This window comes from Ailuropoda melanoleuca, chromosome 2 (assembly GCF_002007445.2).
Source record: "Ailuropoda melanoleuca isolate Jingjing chromosome 2, ASM200744v2, whole genome shotgun sequence".
Classification (NCBI taxonomy): Eukaryota; Metazoa; Chordata; class Mammalia; order Carnivora; family Ursidae; genus Ailuropoda; species Ailuropoda melanoleuca.
The window spans coordinates 40,168,009-40,184,534 of NC_048219.1; the positions used below are offsets into that span (position 1 = coordinate 40,168,009).

At 39.4% G+C, this 16,526-nt stretch overlaps 1 protein-coding gene across 6 annotated transcripts in view; it reads left to right on the forward strand.

Annotated features, from left to right (window-relative positions):
- Nucleotides 1-16,526, forward strand: part of SGIP1 (SH3GL interacting endocytic adaptor 1) — a 221,821-nt gene that overhangs the window by 183,602 nt on the left and 21,693 nt on the right. For all 6 annotated transcript variants that reach the window (XM_034653641.1, XM_034653636.1, XM_034653638.1 and 3 more), the window contains one exon: nt 10,899-11,010. In XM_034653641.1, coding sequence (XP_034509532.1) covers nt 10,899-11,010 — 112 coding nt within the window. The remainder of the gene's footprint in view (nt 1-10,898; nt 11,011-16,526) is intronic.

Consider the following 16,526-nt stretch of genomic DNA (forward strand, 5'->3'; position numbering starts at 1 on the left):
AGATGATATATGTAAAACACATACTAAGTATGCAATGAATAACAGTGATGGAGGTGATGCTGGTGAATATTAACGATGATGATATTAGCACACTGAACTGTAACTCCTTGAGGACAGGGATTATGTTCAACTTCAAACTTTTTGATTATGTTTAACTTAACTTGGAAACTACCACAGTGCCTTATACATAGTAGATAGTAAGCACATGTTTGTCAATAATCAATTACCAAGTTCAAAATATTGAAAGCCAAGGGAAGACAGTAAAAGAAGGGACCACCAGGAATGAGAATTACCAAAGAAAACTTTATTGAAGAGGGAGATACACAAAGGGTAGATTTTTTTAATGGCCAGAGCAGAGTACAGAAGTTACCAAAGGTAAAAGGAAAAAAAAGCAAAACACGTAGTCTGCTCCAGGGTGGGGAAGAGTAATGTGCTTTGTTTGATAGGAAGGGGAAGCAGTGAGCGATGACATAATTAAATACTTTGTCATTACTAAAACTTTACTGTCTAATACCATGCCTAGAAATGAATGGCAAAGACAACAATCCTAAATTTTGCTCCTTTCAGGAACCTCAAGTTATATCAAAACCATAAAAGAAAATGTTTCATTTAGACAAACTGTATGGCATCATGGGGAAAACAAGAGCTTTTCAGGGCAGCAAATCTAGCTTTGAATTTTAGCTTTGCCCCTTATCCCTTATCTCTTTGAAATTTAGTTCTCTCTTTCTGTAGAATAGAAATCATTATGGTTATTCTAAAGGGCTGATGTGGGGTTTGAGTGAGATAATTCTTGGAAGGCATCTAGCACAAAGCCTGGCATGTAGCAGGTGTTTAATAAACCTGAGTGCTGCTGTAACTGTTTAGAGTATGAACTGATGTACTTGTGTCTTTGCCAAGTCATGGTGTACGCTATGTTGCGTATGTTTTTGGACATGTAAACTTGAGCCTACTTGATCTGAAGAGAATTGGGCTTTTTGAAACAGAAATAATCCAGAAAAGGACAATGTGTAACATGGTACCCCATGGCCATTTGTCTCTTTAAAACAAAGCAAGTTTTGAGTGTAGGGTGAATGCTCAAATAGGAAACTAATAATTTTCTTATTAACTACCTGCTGTACAAACTGTCATTCAAATACTGCCTTATGCTTTATGGAAAACATTGAAAACCCCCGATGACTTTATTCTTCTGCTTGGATTTTTTTCTGTAGAAAAATATGTAATTGATTTAATTTCAAGTGTGTGTGTTCGTAAAGCAGCCAAATATTTCCTTTTAAATACTTGAGCTCTATGTTGAATATATACATATGGTTCTTAGCGCATTACTTTTTCTGTAATAGATTTCATCCTTTAATCCCTTTTTACTGGGCTTTTAGTTCCACAGATACTAATATGTCTCTTATGTCCATAATAAGTGAAAATTTTTCATTTTGTGCAGGTTCTTCCAGGGGACCCAGCCCCCTAACCATGGGAGCCCAAGACACCCTCCCTGTTGCNGGACACTGAAAAGCATGTAACAGATATAATTCACACAATGCTGCTGTGAGTCAAGATAAGACCTATGGGGCTCCTTCTGGAAGGAGCCAGAAGTTAAGTGGACCTACACGTACATCCTGACTCCACCACCTACTGTCTGTGAGAATGTAGGCAAATAACTCTTTTTCCAGACTCACTTTCTTGATCTGTAATATGTAGTAATGTCTACTGGGCACAGGATTATGGTGGTAATTAAATGATGCCCTACGTGTAAAGCATGAAAGACAGGGTTTAGCTCAGAGCAGGTACTAAGTAATACTGATGCCTTTTTCTATGACGTTTGCCCTTTTTCCTCTTTACTGGCACCCAGCAAGTTAGTTGATGCTCCTTATCTGGTGATGTGAGAAGCCAAAGTAGCAATTGGGGATACTTCTAAACTTTTATGAGTCTCTGGTTTTGTCATCTATAAAACAGTGATGGTAATATGTTTTTTCTTAAAATTATGAGGATTCAGTAAGGTAATACATGTGAAACATTTAGCAAAGCCCCTTGAGTACAAAAAGTATATGGTCAATTTAGCCCTCATCACAGCATTATTATTTATTAGATTAGGCTATAGTACTTATTAGGCTACAGAAAATTCTCAAATAGACAAAAATATACAAATATACCATGCAGTGTTTTATATGCAGCATACACGCGAACACATATATATATAACATATACACATATATTTCATATCATTTAAACCAACTAGTTTATGTAAAATTGTAACATTCAAAGATGTAGAGAAAAAGAAAAAACTAGAAAATTTTTATGTAGTAACTTTCTTTTAACTCCTTTTCTTACAAACCTACCCTAAATATTTTTTTAAAATGAAGCTGCTGTGATTTTTTAAGAAGTAACATTGCTTTATTAATCATCACTTCAGCTAAGATTCACAGGATCTCAAAAGCACAACTCACCTTCTCAAGGAAGCTCTTTGGATACAATTCTTTCTACTGATATAAGAAGTTCTAATCTCCTCTTTATCTTCTCTGGTGTGCTAAGTTCCTATAGCATTGAGGGGAGACTGAAGCAATACATTACGTCTGTGACTGCTAGGCAGATTTTTCTTTGTTGTTCATGGTGATGGCTATCATTTATTGAGCATTTACTATGTGCAGGAGGGTACCCAGTGAAACTGTTCACCCAAGTGTCATTACTGGCAACTTTGTAGTTACTGGATTTTGTAGGAAAGTAAAGACCAATAGGACCTGAAAGTATTTACTTGTAACATTAGTCCCCATTCGGATATTACTTTTCACAAGTTAACACTAGCACCTGTAGCATGTGTCATTACATAAATGCAGTCAGTTTCTCCATAAATGTGTGATCTTACAAACAATGGCCATACAATGCAAATACAATGTTCATTTGTTGAAAAGTGAAATTGCCAATCATAGAATGGAAGCAATATTGTGTAAAGTCAATGAAAGCCATTGTGTAAAGATCTTTAGGTTACCCTCAAAGTCATTGTCAGCTGACAGTTTAGCAAAAATAAAACTATTATTAACTAAAGAAGAAAAGGAAGCTTACATCATACACACTTCAAAAAAAAATCAGGAAATTAAGGGGCCCTTAAGAAATTTGTAAAACTCTCAATTAGCTCTGCAGTAATGGCTCACTTTATGATTATGAATCAAAGCCGAATCTGAACCTAGATTGGTGTGTAAAGCTCTAATACAATTTTATCAGAAAACTGAGCCCTTTCTCAAAATACCAAAACAAGTCATTTTTGCTCACTCTAAGAACTCACTAATTATTTAATTGTAGTGTGTTAAAAGATTTTTTCACAAATTCAGTCAATGACAATTTCAAGTCCCAATCAAGCCTTTTGCCACTACATACAATGAAATTTTAGGAACTGCTTAAAGACATTCATTTTTAAGTGATTTTTTTTCTGATACTGACTATTCTCAGATAAGGACATCCTCGGTCATCATATCTAATTCTCATAACATCTGTGGGAGGTATCATCTCCATTTCATAAAATGATGAAGCTTGACCTCAGGTCAAGTAACCTGCTCAAGGTCACACAGTAGGTGATAAAGTCAGGATTGAAATGCAATTCAATCGGATTCCAACATTATGTGTCTCTCTCACTGCATTATACAGAATATCATCTATAAATTATCATAGGATTAAATACAATTATCTTTTTATTAATTCTAACTAATACAGTCCACTCTTTTTTAGAAAAAGCTAACCCAACCCCCACTGTCCACTACTTCATACTACTCTTGGAATTTCTTCTTTCTTCATTTATGCAGTCTGAGGCTTTCTGTTGCTTCCATGTGTTGGTTCCATCTCCAGCATTCTTACTCCTGGACATAAGGGTCATTCGCCTCCCTCCTACAGCAGGCCTGATGGAGTGGGCAGTTCTTTGGATTGGTAAACAGCGAGGGTGGGAACGGTCTTCAAACAAACAAGACCACCCCGTCCTGCTGTTCATGCCTCCAGTTGTGCTTTCAGAGTGACTGTTTCCAACCCCAGGTGAACAGAAGGTAAAACTTGCTGTTCTTATGAAGCCTGGGCTTTTACAAGGGCAAACCCTCTCTACGGTCAGATGAGTTGCTGGCCCTGATACCAGTGTCCCAGTTGAATGGGCATGCAGCTGGAGTAACTGACCTGCCCAAGGTCAGATGTGAACTAAGCAGCACAGTCAAGACTGAAGTCCACACCCTCTGACACAGCCCTAGACTCTTTATTGAGAGAGCAAAGCATTATAACTAAAAGATGGGGCACCTGGGTGGCTCAGTCAGTTAAGTGTCTGCCTTCGGCTCAGATCCTGATCCTAGGGTCCTGGGATGAGCCCCGGGTGTGGTTCCCTGCTCAGCAGGGAGTCTGCTTCTCCCCCCTCCCCTCTGTTGGTGCTCTCTCCCATGCATGCACACGCTCTCTCAGATAAATAAATAAAATCTTTAAAAAAATAGTAACTAAGTATAGGTTGCTTGCTCTCTGACTATGAGCTAGTTTCTTAAGCTCTCAGCTCTTCCTCATTTGTAAGAAAGAGATGTTGAAAATAGCACCTACTTGGTGAGACGGTTGTGTCTCCAAGGAGATGGTACACGTGAGGCATCACAAGAGTTTGGCACAAAGTGAGGGCACAGTAAGCAAGAGTTATTACCATTTCTTGAGCATATAGACACAAATGCTACCAACACCCCTCAGGGAGGCTCTACTTTGACATAAATTCATATTAAATTTAAAACAACTGACAATAAGTCCTCTCCATGAGCTGGTCTTGAGGTGAAAACAGTTCTAACTTTCAGGACTGCCAAGTGGAAAACGTGATACGTAAAATGCAGAAGAGGGTACAGAGAGGGGAGGTGAGACGTTGCCCACCGCCCAGGTTTGCTTCGGGCACATCTCCACGCCAGTGACCGACCGGCGGTGGTGTGAGACCCGGCGGCTCCGCGAACCCAGCGCGCAGACCTCCACTTGCTGCGAAGTTAGCCGCCTTGTACTCTTCCTCAATTTCTGGACCTGAGTGTTTTGCTTCCCCTTCATCTCCTTTTTTTGCTTTGTATCTTTCTCTTTTAAAATCTCTCTCTCCTTTCCCTCCCCCTTTCTCTTTCCCATGTTTACATACACAGTTTATATTCCACACTCATACTCACATTCCGATGAACTGTTCAGGAAATGCTTCCCCAAGTTAATGACCTTATCTTTTCAAGATGCCATATTGTTATGAGGATTTAATTTCTTTTTAGCCTTAGGGTGTGTGTGTGTGATGTTGCTTGGTAATGAGAGTCCTAGAAAACTGCCTTTGAGAAAATATCAACACATACTGGTAACTTGTGTGCCTTTTCCATTTCTCAGAACTCCTTAAGTATGCATGTCAGTTGCTTGCCAGGCCCCTGGAACTGCGATGTTGTCAGAACTCCACACGCTAGGGGCAGCAGCTTGTCCTGGGGATACTGCAAATGTGCCGGCAGATGCCTAACCTAATTTGCTCTGACTTCCGTGCTTTTAGAGCAGAGTAGGTAAGAGTGTGGGACCAGGGTCAGGCAATCCTAGGTCTGCACCCCAGTGCTGTTCATACCACTTATAACTGTGTGACTGTGGGCAAGGCTGCAGAATGACTCAGGACCTCAGCTTTCCCATCTGTGAAACAAGGACAATAATGGTGGTTGCTTTATAGGGATCGTATCAGGATTAAGAGTTAGTATCAGTAGAGCTCCTTGAATAGTTCTTGGTATGCAGGAAGAAGTACCTATGTTTTCATTGTTGCTACTGCTGTTTTTGTTAGAGTCAGGACCTGGAATTGAATTTTTACTGTACTGCTTTCTAGCAGAGTGACCTTGGGCGACTGAAATAGAGATAATTACACTGAACCCGTTCATCCCTTCAGTGTTTGAAGAACATAAAGCCATCTTAATGTTTGATATTTTATTATGTTGAAGGATACACATAATAGATACCATTTCTACTTTGAATTCTTTAAAAATAATCATTAACAGGAATCTAATAATTATAATATTAAGCTGTTCTCTAACTTCATATAGTGCTTTATTTTTCATTTCTGCCTAGTATTGTAGTCCCATTCCATACTGTAAGCTCCATGAAGGGAGGGGCATATCTGTCAGCACTTAGCACAATGCTTAATTATTACAGGAACTCATATTTGAATGAATCAAAAGAAAACATACTTTCAACCAACTTTTATGTCCTACTGCTGAAAGCATTTTATCAAGCAACTTAACAGATACAATGGCCACCTATGTGATCTGCAAAAAACTAAGCATGCATGCATAGAATTGATTGTTCTTATGAAAACAGAATGTTAGTGATGGAAGGAACCTAGAACTGCTGGTGTGTATCCATGCTCAGTGAATACCACCTGTGTGTCATCTCCCTTTGTTTTCTACCTAAATACCTATTCGACTTCAAAACTGAGTCACAGACGATTAAATAGTTTGCCCTTAGTCCTGCAGGTTGTAAGTGGAGCAGTCAGGATTCACACCCAAGTCTATATGACTCCAGAGCTGAAATTTCCTTTTGTTAAATCATGGAATAGCCTCCCCTATACTGCTCATTTGGCAATTATTTTTCCAGTGAAATAATCTCATTGTGCTGTCTCTTGAACCAATAAGTTCTTGCTTGCATATGTTACTGCTATCAGATCTTCCAATATGTTTATGTCTAATTTTCTGGAAGTTTACATATTGGTGTTCCCACCACTATCTTGCACATAGTAGAGGCTCAGTAAATGTTTGATAAATCCACTCAAATCTTCAGTGAAGGGATACTGTTTTCAAAGCAGCTTACTTAGGTGTTAGAAATTGTTCCTACAGTTCAAAAAAATTTAAATGCCTATAAACAACTTAAAATCATAGAATCCTAAAACAGAGATTTTATGTCTATTGCCTTCATTTTATGATCGAGAAAACCAAAAGTAAATTGACTTGCCCCAGGTCACAAAGCTATTAACTTGCAGATCCATGGCCATGAACCGTGGTCCCTCGGGTCACTGTCCAGTAGTGCTCTTTCAGATGTTCGGAAATAGTTTCTAGGCCCCTCTTAGTCTTCTTAGGCCATAAGGCTTACATTTCTCACCATCTTAGACTCCCCTGGTATTAGTCCAGTTTTCCTATAATCCTATTAACAGGTACTTCCACAGGTACTGCAGGGGAACGAAAGCTTTTGTTCATTCCTAATAGCATTTTCATGGAGTATAATTATACTTTATGTGCAATAATCTGGCATTCTTAGGAATAAAAAATTTATCTGCCTTGTGTTTCGATCATCCCAGCTTGTAGTAATAAAACTATATCTTAAGGAAATAATTAGAAAGGAAAAGAAGACCAATTTACACAAAGATGGATTTAGAATAACTGCTACTTAGAAATAGCCCAAAATGTGGAGATTGTAGAATAATACATACTTATCAAAAATGGTATGGAGACCAGATAGCAGTAAAGAAAATTATGCAATAAATGAAAAAAGTAAAGTAAAAAAAATGGCATATAATTGCAGTGTATCAAGATGTGAAGAATTTAGAATTGTAAACTGTGTATCCTTTAAGGTAAGAGGGTTCTTTGTAAAGTTTTGATGTTTTCTCCTCTCCTGGCATTACAGATTAGCTCTGAATAAGGACAATAGTGCCCATAGGTAAACATAGCTTGAATATAGGGTTTCTGGAGGGAATGGGGGTAGGTGGATCATGAAGGATAGCCAGTGGGTCAGTTTGCATGTCTTAGTCCATCCTGGCTGCTGTAACAAATTATCACAGACCAGGTGGCTTATAAACAAGATAAATTTATTTCTCATAGTTCTGGAAGTTTGTAAGTTCAAGATCAGGCTGCCAGTGGCTGAGTCCTGGAGAAAACCCTCCTCCAGTTTGCAGATTTCTTGCTGTCTTCATGTGGTAGAAGGGACAAGCTAGCTCTCTGAGGCCTCTTTTAAAAGGGCACTAATCCCAGTCTTTAGTGCTCCACCCTCATGACTGTATCACCTGCCAAAGGCCCCACCTCCTAATACCATCACCTAGGGCCTCAGATCTGCAACATATGTACTTGGGAGGAACACAAACGTTCAGACCACAACACTGCGGATGGTCTTGCCCATCATTACACTGAAGAGTTTCATCTTTGGCTTGTGGATAAGTGGCCTGATTACCATCTGAGGAGCTTGAAAACACAGCACGCAAACAAAAAGCAATAAAGCCATCATTTCTGGGGACCCATCTGTTACTCATCTACTGATGTTCCCAACTAGTGACATGTGTGAAGCCCAGCAATGACAGCTGATGATCAACTCCATCCCCCAAATATTTTTTTCACATGTTCTTTCACCAAACCAGTTTTTCCCAAAACAATTGTTTGCTTAATTTTTAATCTTGATGTATAAGAATTCCACATTTATTTTTCCTGGTATTTTTCTTCTTAGTTCCAGCCCAGTATTCCAAAAGATCATTATTTAGCACCTTCATTGAGTCTGTCATTATTTAAGATAATCTGTATTATCTTAAATTGTGATACGAGTCATAAAAACAGCTAATCACTAATGAGTGCTTACTATGGACCAATATTCTACCTCATTTAATGCTCAGAATGGGCTTACAGAGTGGGTGTTACTATACCATCCCTGCCAAAGGTCATGTAAATAACAAGTGTCAGAGAGAAGACTCAATCCCAAGTGTGTCTAATGACAAATCCCATGCTCTTAGCCACTACAATGTGTCATTTCTGAGCGTCTTTCCCAGTTTTATCCAAGGCACCAGAGAGCCCAGACTAAGGCTAGAACTCTAGGGTATTCCACTAGAGGCTTCCTTCGCAATAAACGTAAAACCACTGATTCATGCTCATTGGATATTATGATTCATCTAATAGTCAATTCACTTGGCAAGACTATTATCCACCTGACTTTCACAATTTTATTCACAGGAATAGCATGGAAAACCATTAAATGCCTTGAAAAACTGAAAAATATTATGTCTATGGCATTCCCTTTATCTGTTAACATCCGCATTTCTTGCCAATTTCATCATTTTCCTCTCTACAGGTCTCTTCACCTACATTATTGTCCTTGTCCCTAAATTATCTGTCACACTACTGCTAGAGCAATCTAAAGTCAAACCCCATCATAACTCCCCTATCTCAAATACTTCAGAGGCTTCCCATCTTCTAGAGATGGTGTTCTTAACCTCAGTTTTAGGACCTCAAATTTTCCTAAGTATTTACACAAAACTTTTCATAACCTTATTTCTAACCAACCTTGTCTCCTTCCATGTCTCACCTTTCAATACCCACCACATTTGTACACACTCACTTGCAAATAGTGCCATACTTCCTGTGGTTCCTCAAAATGCCATATGTTTGCTCAGTTCCACACATATGTACATGCTGGGCCTTCTTCCTTCTCCCCCTTGTGAGATCCTATTTATTCTCAGACCTCAGTTCCAACATCACTTCTCTGACTTCTCCACTTCCTTCATACATTACATAGATGATATATGTAAAACACATACTAAGTATGCAATGAATAACAGTGATGGAGGTGATGCTGGTGAATATTAACGATGATGATATTAGCACACTGAACTGTAACTCCTTGAGGACAGGGATTATGTTCAACTTCAAACTTTTTGATTATGTTTAACTTAACTTGGAAACTACCACAGTGCCTTATACATAGTAGATAGTAAGCACATGTTTGTCAATAATCAATTACCAAGTTCAAAATATTGAAAGCCAAGGGAAGACAGTAAAAGAAGGGACCACCAGGAATGAGAATTACCAAAGAAAACTTTATTGAAGAGGGAGATACACAAAGGGTAGATTTTTTTAATGGCCAGAGCAGAGTACAGAAGTTACCAAAGGTAAAAGGAAAAAAAAGCAAAACACGTAGTCTGCTCCAGGGTGGGGAAGAGTAATGTGCTTTGTTTGATAGGAAGGGGAAGCAGTGAGCGATGACATAATTAAATACTTTGTCATTACTAAAACTTTACTGTCTAATACCATGCCTAGAAATGAATGGCAAAGACAACAATCCTAAATTTTGCTCCTTTCAGGAACCTCAAGTTATATCAAAACCATAAAAGAAAATGTTTCATTTAGACAAACTGTATGGCATCATGGGGAAAACAAGAGCTTTTCAGGGCAGCAAATCTAGCTTTGAATTTTAGCTTTGCCCCTTATCCCTTATCTCTTTGAAATTTAGTTCTCTCTTTCTGTAGAATAGAAATCATTATGGTTATTCTAAAGGGCTGATGTGGGGTTTGAGTGAGATAATTCTTGGAAGGCATCTAGCACAAAGCCTGGCATGTAGCAGGTGTTTAATAAACCTGAGTGCTGCTGTAACTGTTTAGAGTATGAACTGATGTACTTGTGTCTTTGCCAAGTCATGGTGTACGCTATGTTGCGTATGTTTTTGGACATGTAAACTTGAGCCTACTTGATCTGAAGAGAATTGGGCTTTTTGAAACAGAAATAATCCAGAAAAGGACAATGTGTAACATGGTACCCCATGGCCATTTGTCTCTTTAAAACAAAGCAAGTTTTGAGTGTAGGGTGAATGCTCAAATAGGAAACTAATAATTTTCTTATTAACTACCTGCTGTACAAACTGTCATTCAAATACTGCCTTATGCTTTATGGAAAACATTGAAAACCCCCGATGACTTTATTCTTCTGCTTGGATTTTTTTCTGTAGAAAAATATGTAATTGATTTAATTTCAAGTGTGTGTGTTCGTAAAGCAGCCAAATATTTCCTTTTAAATACTTGAGCTCTATGTTGAATATATACATATGGTTCTTAGCGCATTACTTTTTCTGTAATAGATTTCATCCTTTAATCCCTTTTTACTGGGCTTTTAGTTCCACAGATACTAATATGTCTCTTATGTCCATAATAAGTGAAAATTTTTCATTTTGTGCAGGTTCTTCCAGGGGACCCAGCCCCCTAACCATGGGAGCCCAAGACACCCTCCCTGTTGCAGCAGCATTTACAGAAACGGTCAATGCCTACTTTAAAGGAGCAGATCCAAGCAAGTAAGCCTGGGGCTTGGTCCACTGTATTCTCCAAACTATCCTATTCAGTGGGGAGCACCCTAGACATAACTATTTCATTCCTTGTCCTAAAACCAAACAAACAAACAAAACTCGGTTAACAATAATAGGTGGCATACATAGAATGGAGGAGAAAATTTAAATTAGAAATACTAATTTACTGCTTTTTTTAAAAAGTGTGCCAAAAGGACCAATAATCTAATATCTTACTCCCCAGAAATCTCTGGTTCTGTTGTGGTTGCGAGTTTACAGAAAATCCTAGCGAACCCCATCAACAACGAAAAAATTCATTATCTCACAAAAGTAAATGTCTAGATCACATCTTTATTGTCTTAGTCTTTGCTGGATGGGGATCACTCACATATGAACTGAGAAATGGTGCATGGGAATGAGAACCTGGAAAAAGACACATTGCATAACACAGATTAGTAAGAAGACAAGTTACATGTTACCCTTACTAAGGAAAAACTGGCCAAAAAAATTACAATCACAGAAAAGTAAAAACTCTAGAGAAAAATGCACCACTCCCTATTTACATGAGTCAGATTTCACTTATTTCAGTACATACTGACAGCGAACTTGACCTGAATGCATATGCAATATGAATAAATATGTTGACGTTCTATAAGGATTTCTCTGGATAGAGGTCAGGAAATTTATGGATTCCCTGAAATGATACTGAATATCTTGTGTGTGTGCATATGTACATAGAGAGGGCCTATAGTATCCATCAATTTCACAAAGAGGTTTATGATCCAAAAAAAAAAAATTAAGACTGATTATTAGTCTACATTGAAAACAAAACACCAAAGTCAAACTGGCTTTCAAGTGTGTCATTAATACAATTCCAGACCTGAAGTGATGGATAAACAAAGGACAAGCCTAAATGAGTAAAGAATTGCTTTTTTATTTTTTACTTACAAGGATGAGGGCTTAGAAGACCTTAGTATTCATGGAAATAAGAATTAGAAAAAGAAAATGTTCACAAAGAGCACTAGACTATTTTATGAAAAAACTTTAAAGCGTGATAATTAAGTATAATTAGAACTTGGATTCCACATATATTTAAGTGAGAATTTATGTGACTAATTGTGAATCTTCTTTACACTTCAGAAACACTGGTTTTTGTAAGCCTAAATCTAACAATATTATGCTGGGAAATATGCTTAGTAAGTCCACCTTTGAGCGCCCCATTGAGACAGTGGGATCTATCAACCTCCCTAAATGTCATGTCCTTTTTTACAGCATTTAGATTTTATTCTAAGCCCAGACTATTGTAGAGAAGCCAACACTATGGACTCTGGTGTTCTGGTCCACTTGAGATGCTATAAGAGAATGCTGCAGCCTGAGTCACTTCTAAAACACAGAAATTTATTTCTCATAGTTCTTGAGGCTGGAAGTCCAAGATCAAGGTTCTGGCAGATTCAGTATCTGACCAGAGGCAGGCTCCTGGTTCACAGTAACCTTAAATGGGAGGGTGTGTGTGGACAGGAGGACGGAGGGGAGTAGGGAGGTCTTCAGGGTCGCCTTTATAAAGGCACTGATCTCATTTATTACCCTCACGACCAAATCACCTCCCAACAGCCCACCTCCAAACACCATCATAGAGGAAATTAGATTTCAGCATATACATTTTGAAAGGACACAGACACTCAGTCTGTAGCACTCTGGTTTCTCCCATGTCTTTTCTCTTTCACCTTCGAAGCAGGAAGGTCATTTGCCACATCCACATACCAACAGGAATTACAAGTTGCCTCACACAGAGTGTGCATTTGAACTGTTAGGGCAAGTAAGTGCCGCATGCATAAGTTGCATATATTCTTCATATACATATACACACGTTTGTTCTGTACACTCTTCTTCGAACAAAGAATTTGCAACTTTATACAATAGCTGTTCTAGGATTGCTTATTATTGACTGACCTACCTATACCTTAGAAAGCTCAGGCTGACTGGAATTGAGAAAGGCAGGTAGAAACACACCTTTAAAGAGTAGTCAGGGGACACCTGGGTGGCTCAGTTGGTTAAGCATCTGACTCTTGATTTCAGCTCAGGTCATCTCAGGGTCATGAGATTGAACCCCTTGTTGGGCTCTGCACTGAGGATGGAGCCTGCTTAAGATTCTCTCTCTCCCTCTCTCTCTGTCCCTCTCCCACAAACTCTCTCTCTCAAAAAAAAGAATAAGAGTACTCAGGAGTGTGGAAAGTTGTCTATACCAGCATGCAAAACACTGGGAATCACACAAGAATGAGTTCTTTTTTGTCTGCTTACTAACTGGCTTTCATTCATTCATTTATTCAGAGAGACCTAATTGGTAGTAGGTCTGGTTTGGTTGACCCCTGAAATCTATTCTCAGTATATCACTCTTCTGCTCAATATCGTCCTCTCTTGTTCAGAGTAAAACCCTAATGCTTTTCCATGGTCTATGAGGCTCTCCATTATCTGTCCTTAAGACACTTCTCCCCTTTCAGCTCCCACCTTTCTGATCTGGTGTCCATCACCAGTGTCCTTACTGACTCCACTCTCGTCACACTGGCTTCGTGGCTGTTCCTGTGCCATTAGGCCAACCTCATCTGCATCTCAGGGTCTTAGCATTTGTTGCCCTTTCAGCCTGGGTGAAATCTGCTCCAGCTATCTGAATTACTTGCCCCCTCACCTCTTTCTGGATTCTTCAGGAGATGTATCAGAGACCTTCCCTGTCCAAGCTGTGCAAATAGTTACACTGCTCCCCACCCACTGGCAGCACTTTCTCCTTGCCCCATCGCCCTTCTCTCTAATTAACACGTTGCATGTTTTCAGTGTCTACTGTCTGTCTCTTCCCCCACTAGAATGTAAACTCCATGAGAACTGGGACTTTGAGCATTTTCTTCATTCCTACATCCTCAGCATCTAAATCAGGACCTGGCAAAATTGCTGAAAGAGTTGAGCTGAATTGCTCTCCTAACATTTACAGAATGAAGGCTATGTGCCTGCCATTGTGCTAGACGGGGGTTATATCGGTGAAAATAGGACTTGTGCATAAATATAATACCAAGTCCACTGTAGGAGAGGCGTAGTTATGATGCAAGGGGAGTTAAGAAGTTGGTTTTTTTTAAGATTTTATTTATTTATTTGACAGAGAGACTGCCAACGAGAGAGGGAACACAAGCAGGGGGAGTAGGAGAGGAAGAAGCAGGCTCCCAGTGGAGCAGGGAGCCCGATGTGGGGCTCGATCCCAGGACCGTGGGATCAGACCCTGAGCCCAAGGCAGACACTTAACGACTGAGCCACCCAAGCGCCCCTGAGTTAAAAAGTTTTTAATAATAATCTTCTTTAAATCCCAAGGAGTGGTATAGCAGCCTACCAGTAACTTTGTGGGTTTCTGCCTCTACCAGCTGGGTTCTTCATCCTGTTTCAGTCTCCCCAGCACACTATAGCAGGTGTGTGGGCCGGTGTGCACCTGTGAGCCTGGTATCCATGACCTTGGCATTTTAGTGATGTGGCGCTTGAGCCAAACTAATATTGGTGTTTTCTTATGCCCTTCCAAATGAACTGAGTCTTTGACTTGCGGTGACTGCATAGACTGTGTCTGTTTTCAATTATATTCCCCTAAGTAGTTGCAGTATATATTGTATATTGGTAGATGGGAGATTCAGTAAATTTCATTGAAATTATGAGATCTGAAATTTAGGAACAGATCATGAGGTGACGGTCTTCTAAATTTAATTTCAGCTCCAGGCAGTGAATCATTTTAATTGCTGTTCCTTTGTTGTTCACTTTCAAGGAAACATCTCAAGTTCAAAAATTCTATCATAGTGTGAGCAGGGGAGGGGGAGGATAAAGTCAAACACAGCAGCGCATAGAGAAATGATACAGAAAACCATGTGGATTTGCTTTTGCCCATGGTTCCTTCTCATCCTTCACTCAAAGCCTGCCCCCATTTGCTTTCAGACCGTACACTGGAGACAGAAATTACTACTTTAATGATTACAAACTATGATATATAATCCATTCAAGTATAGTTACACTCTTCTCTGAGTATTGACAACACCTGTAGTAGGCATTTTGACACCCGAGTCTTTCTCGGTTGGTCATTGGCAGAGAACTCCTTGACTTTTGCTGTTGACTGGGGAGTACATCTCCTGTTACTTGCTCCTATTTGAACAGCCCTGGTGCTGGGGATTAATTCTTTATTCCCCCAGAAAAATTATGTCTCTCAGCTATATTCTATCCTTCCCTTATCATCACATTTCAATGATTTATTAAAGTGTCTGTCTCCACAATTAAACTGGAAGTTTGGGCAAAGACCACAATTGTCCTGTTTTCTCCTTGCCCAGCCCAGGGCATTACATAATACCTGGTACACTGTGTAGTCACCCTATATACAGTTGTTCAATGTGCCAATTTCTTTTAACATTTTATTGAGTTCCTACTCTGCACTAGGTTCTGTGTCATGCACATTTGCCTTTCTAGGACCCAAGACGCAGCACCTGCCTTCACAATAGTGGGTGAGATGTGTAAGAAGCAATGAAATGGGGTGCCTCAGTGCCCCAGATAGTTAAGCTGCTGCCTTCGGCTCAGGTCATGATCCCAGGGAGCCTGCTTCTCCCTCTCCTTCTGCCTGCCAATTCCCCTACTAGTGCTCTCTCTCTCTGTCAAATAAATAAAATCTTAAAAAAAAAAGTGATGAAACTATTTTTTTAAAAAAATCTGTACCTCTGTCCAAGGAACCTAGAGAAAGGAAAAAGGAAGGAAGGCTGAATAAGGAGAATATTAAGGAAGGTTTCAGAAAGCCCTGCCTTTCTTGAACTGAGTCTTGAAACCTGGCAAGGAGTTTGCCTAGGACCCGAGCCCATGAAAGGGGATTTAAGTAAAGGGAGGGAGGCTGGCTCTGCACAGAGGGATGTACCCTCGGAAAGAAGACCGTAGGCCTAGCCATCCCAGCAGTGCATAGAGGTCACATTTATGTCAGGGATGCACTTCTGCTGACCTCACGTATATCGAATTCACACCTTTCCTGACCAAAATTGGCCAGCATTTGTGCTGATTGGCTGAAGTGGTGCTGCCTGCGGCCATGGGGAGAACCCAGTTTATAAGTCACTTAGCCATGGGACTTTGAAATTTTGCCATTCTTTTTTTTTATAATATTTTTTTATTATGCTAGTCACCATACAGTACATCCCTAGTTTTTGATGTAAAGTTCCATGATTCATTACTTGCGTGTCAGGCAAGGGTGGTAAACAGAAGGGGAAATGAACCATGAGAGACTATGGACTCTGGGAAATTTTGCCATTCTTGACAAGTGTTTCATTTGTTGGGATTCACATGATTTCAAATTTTATTCGTAACATGAGTTTGCTAAGATCTCCACATTGCTGTATTTTAGATTTCTGTAATTCAAACTCACATGAAAGGTAGCCACATTGCATACTGATAGGAACAATCATTAAACAAGTATTTTCCTTTAGTGAGTCTGGGTTGAAAATATTCATTTTTGTATATGAAAATATTCATGTTTG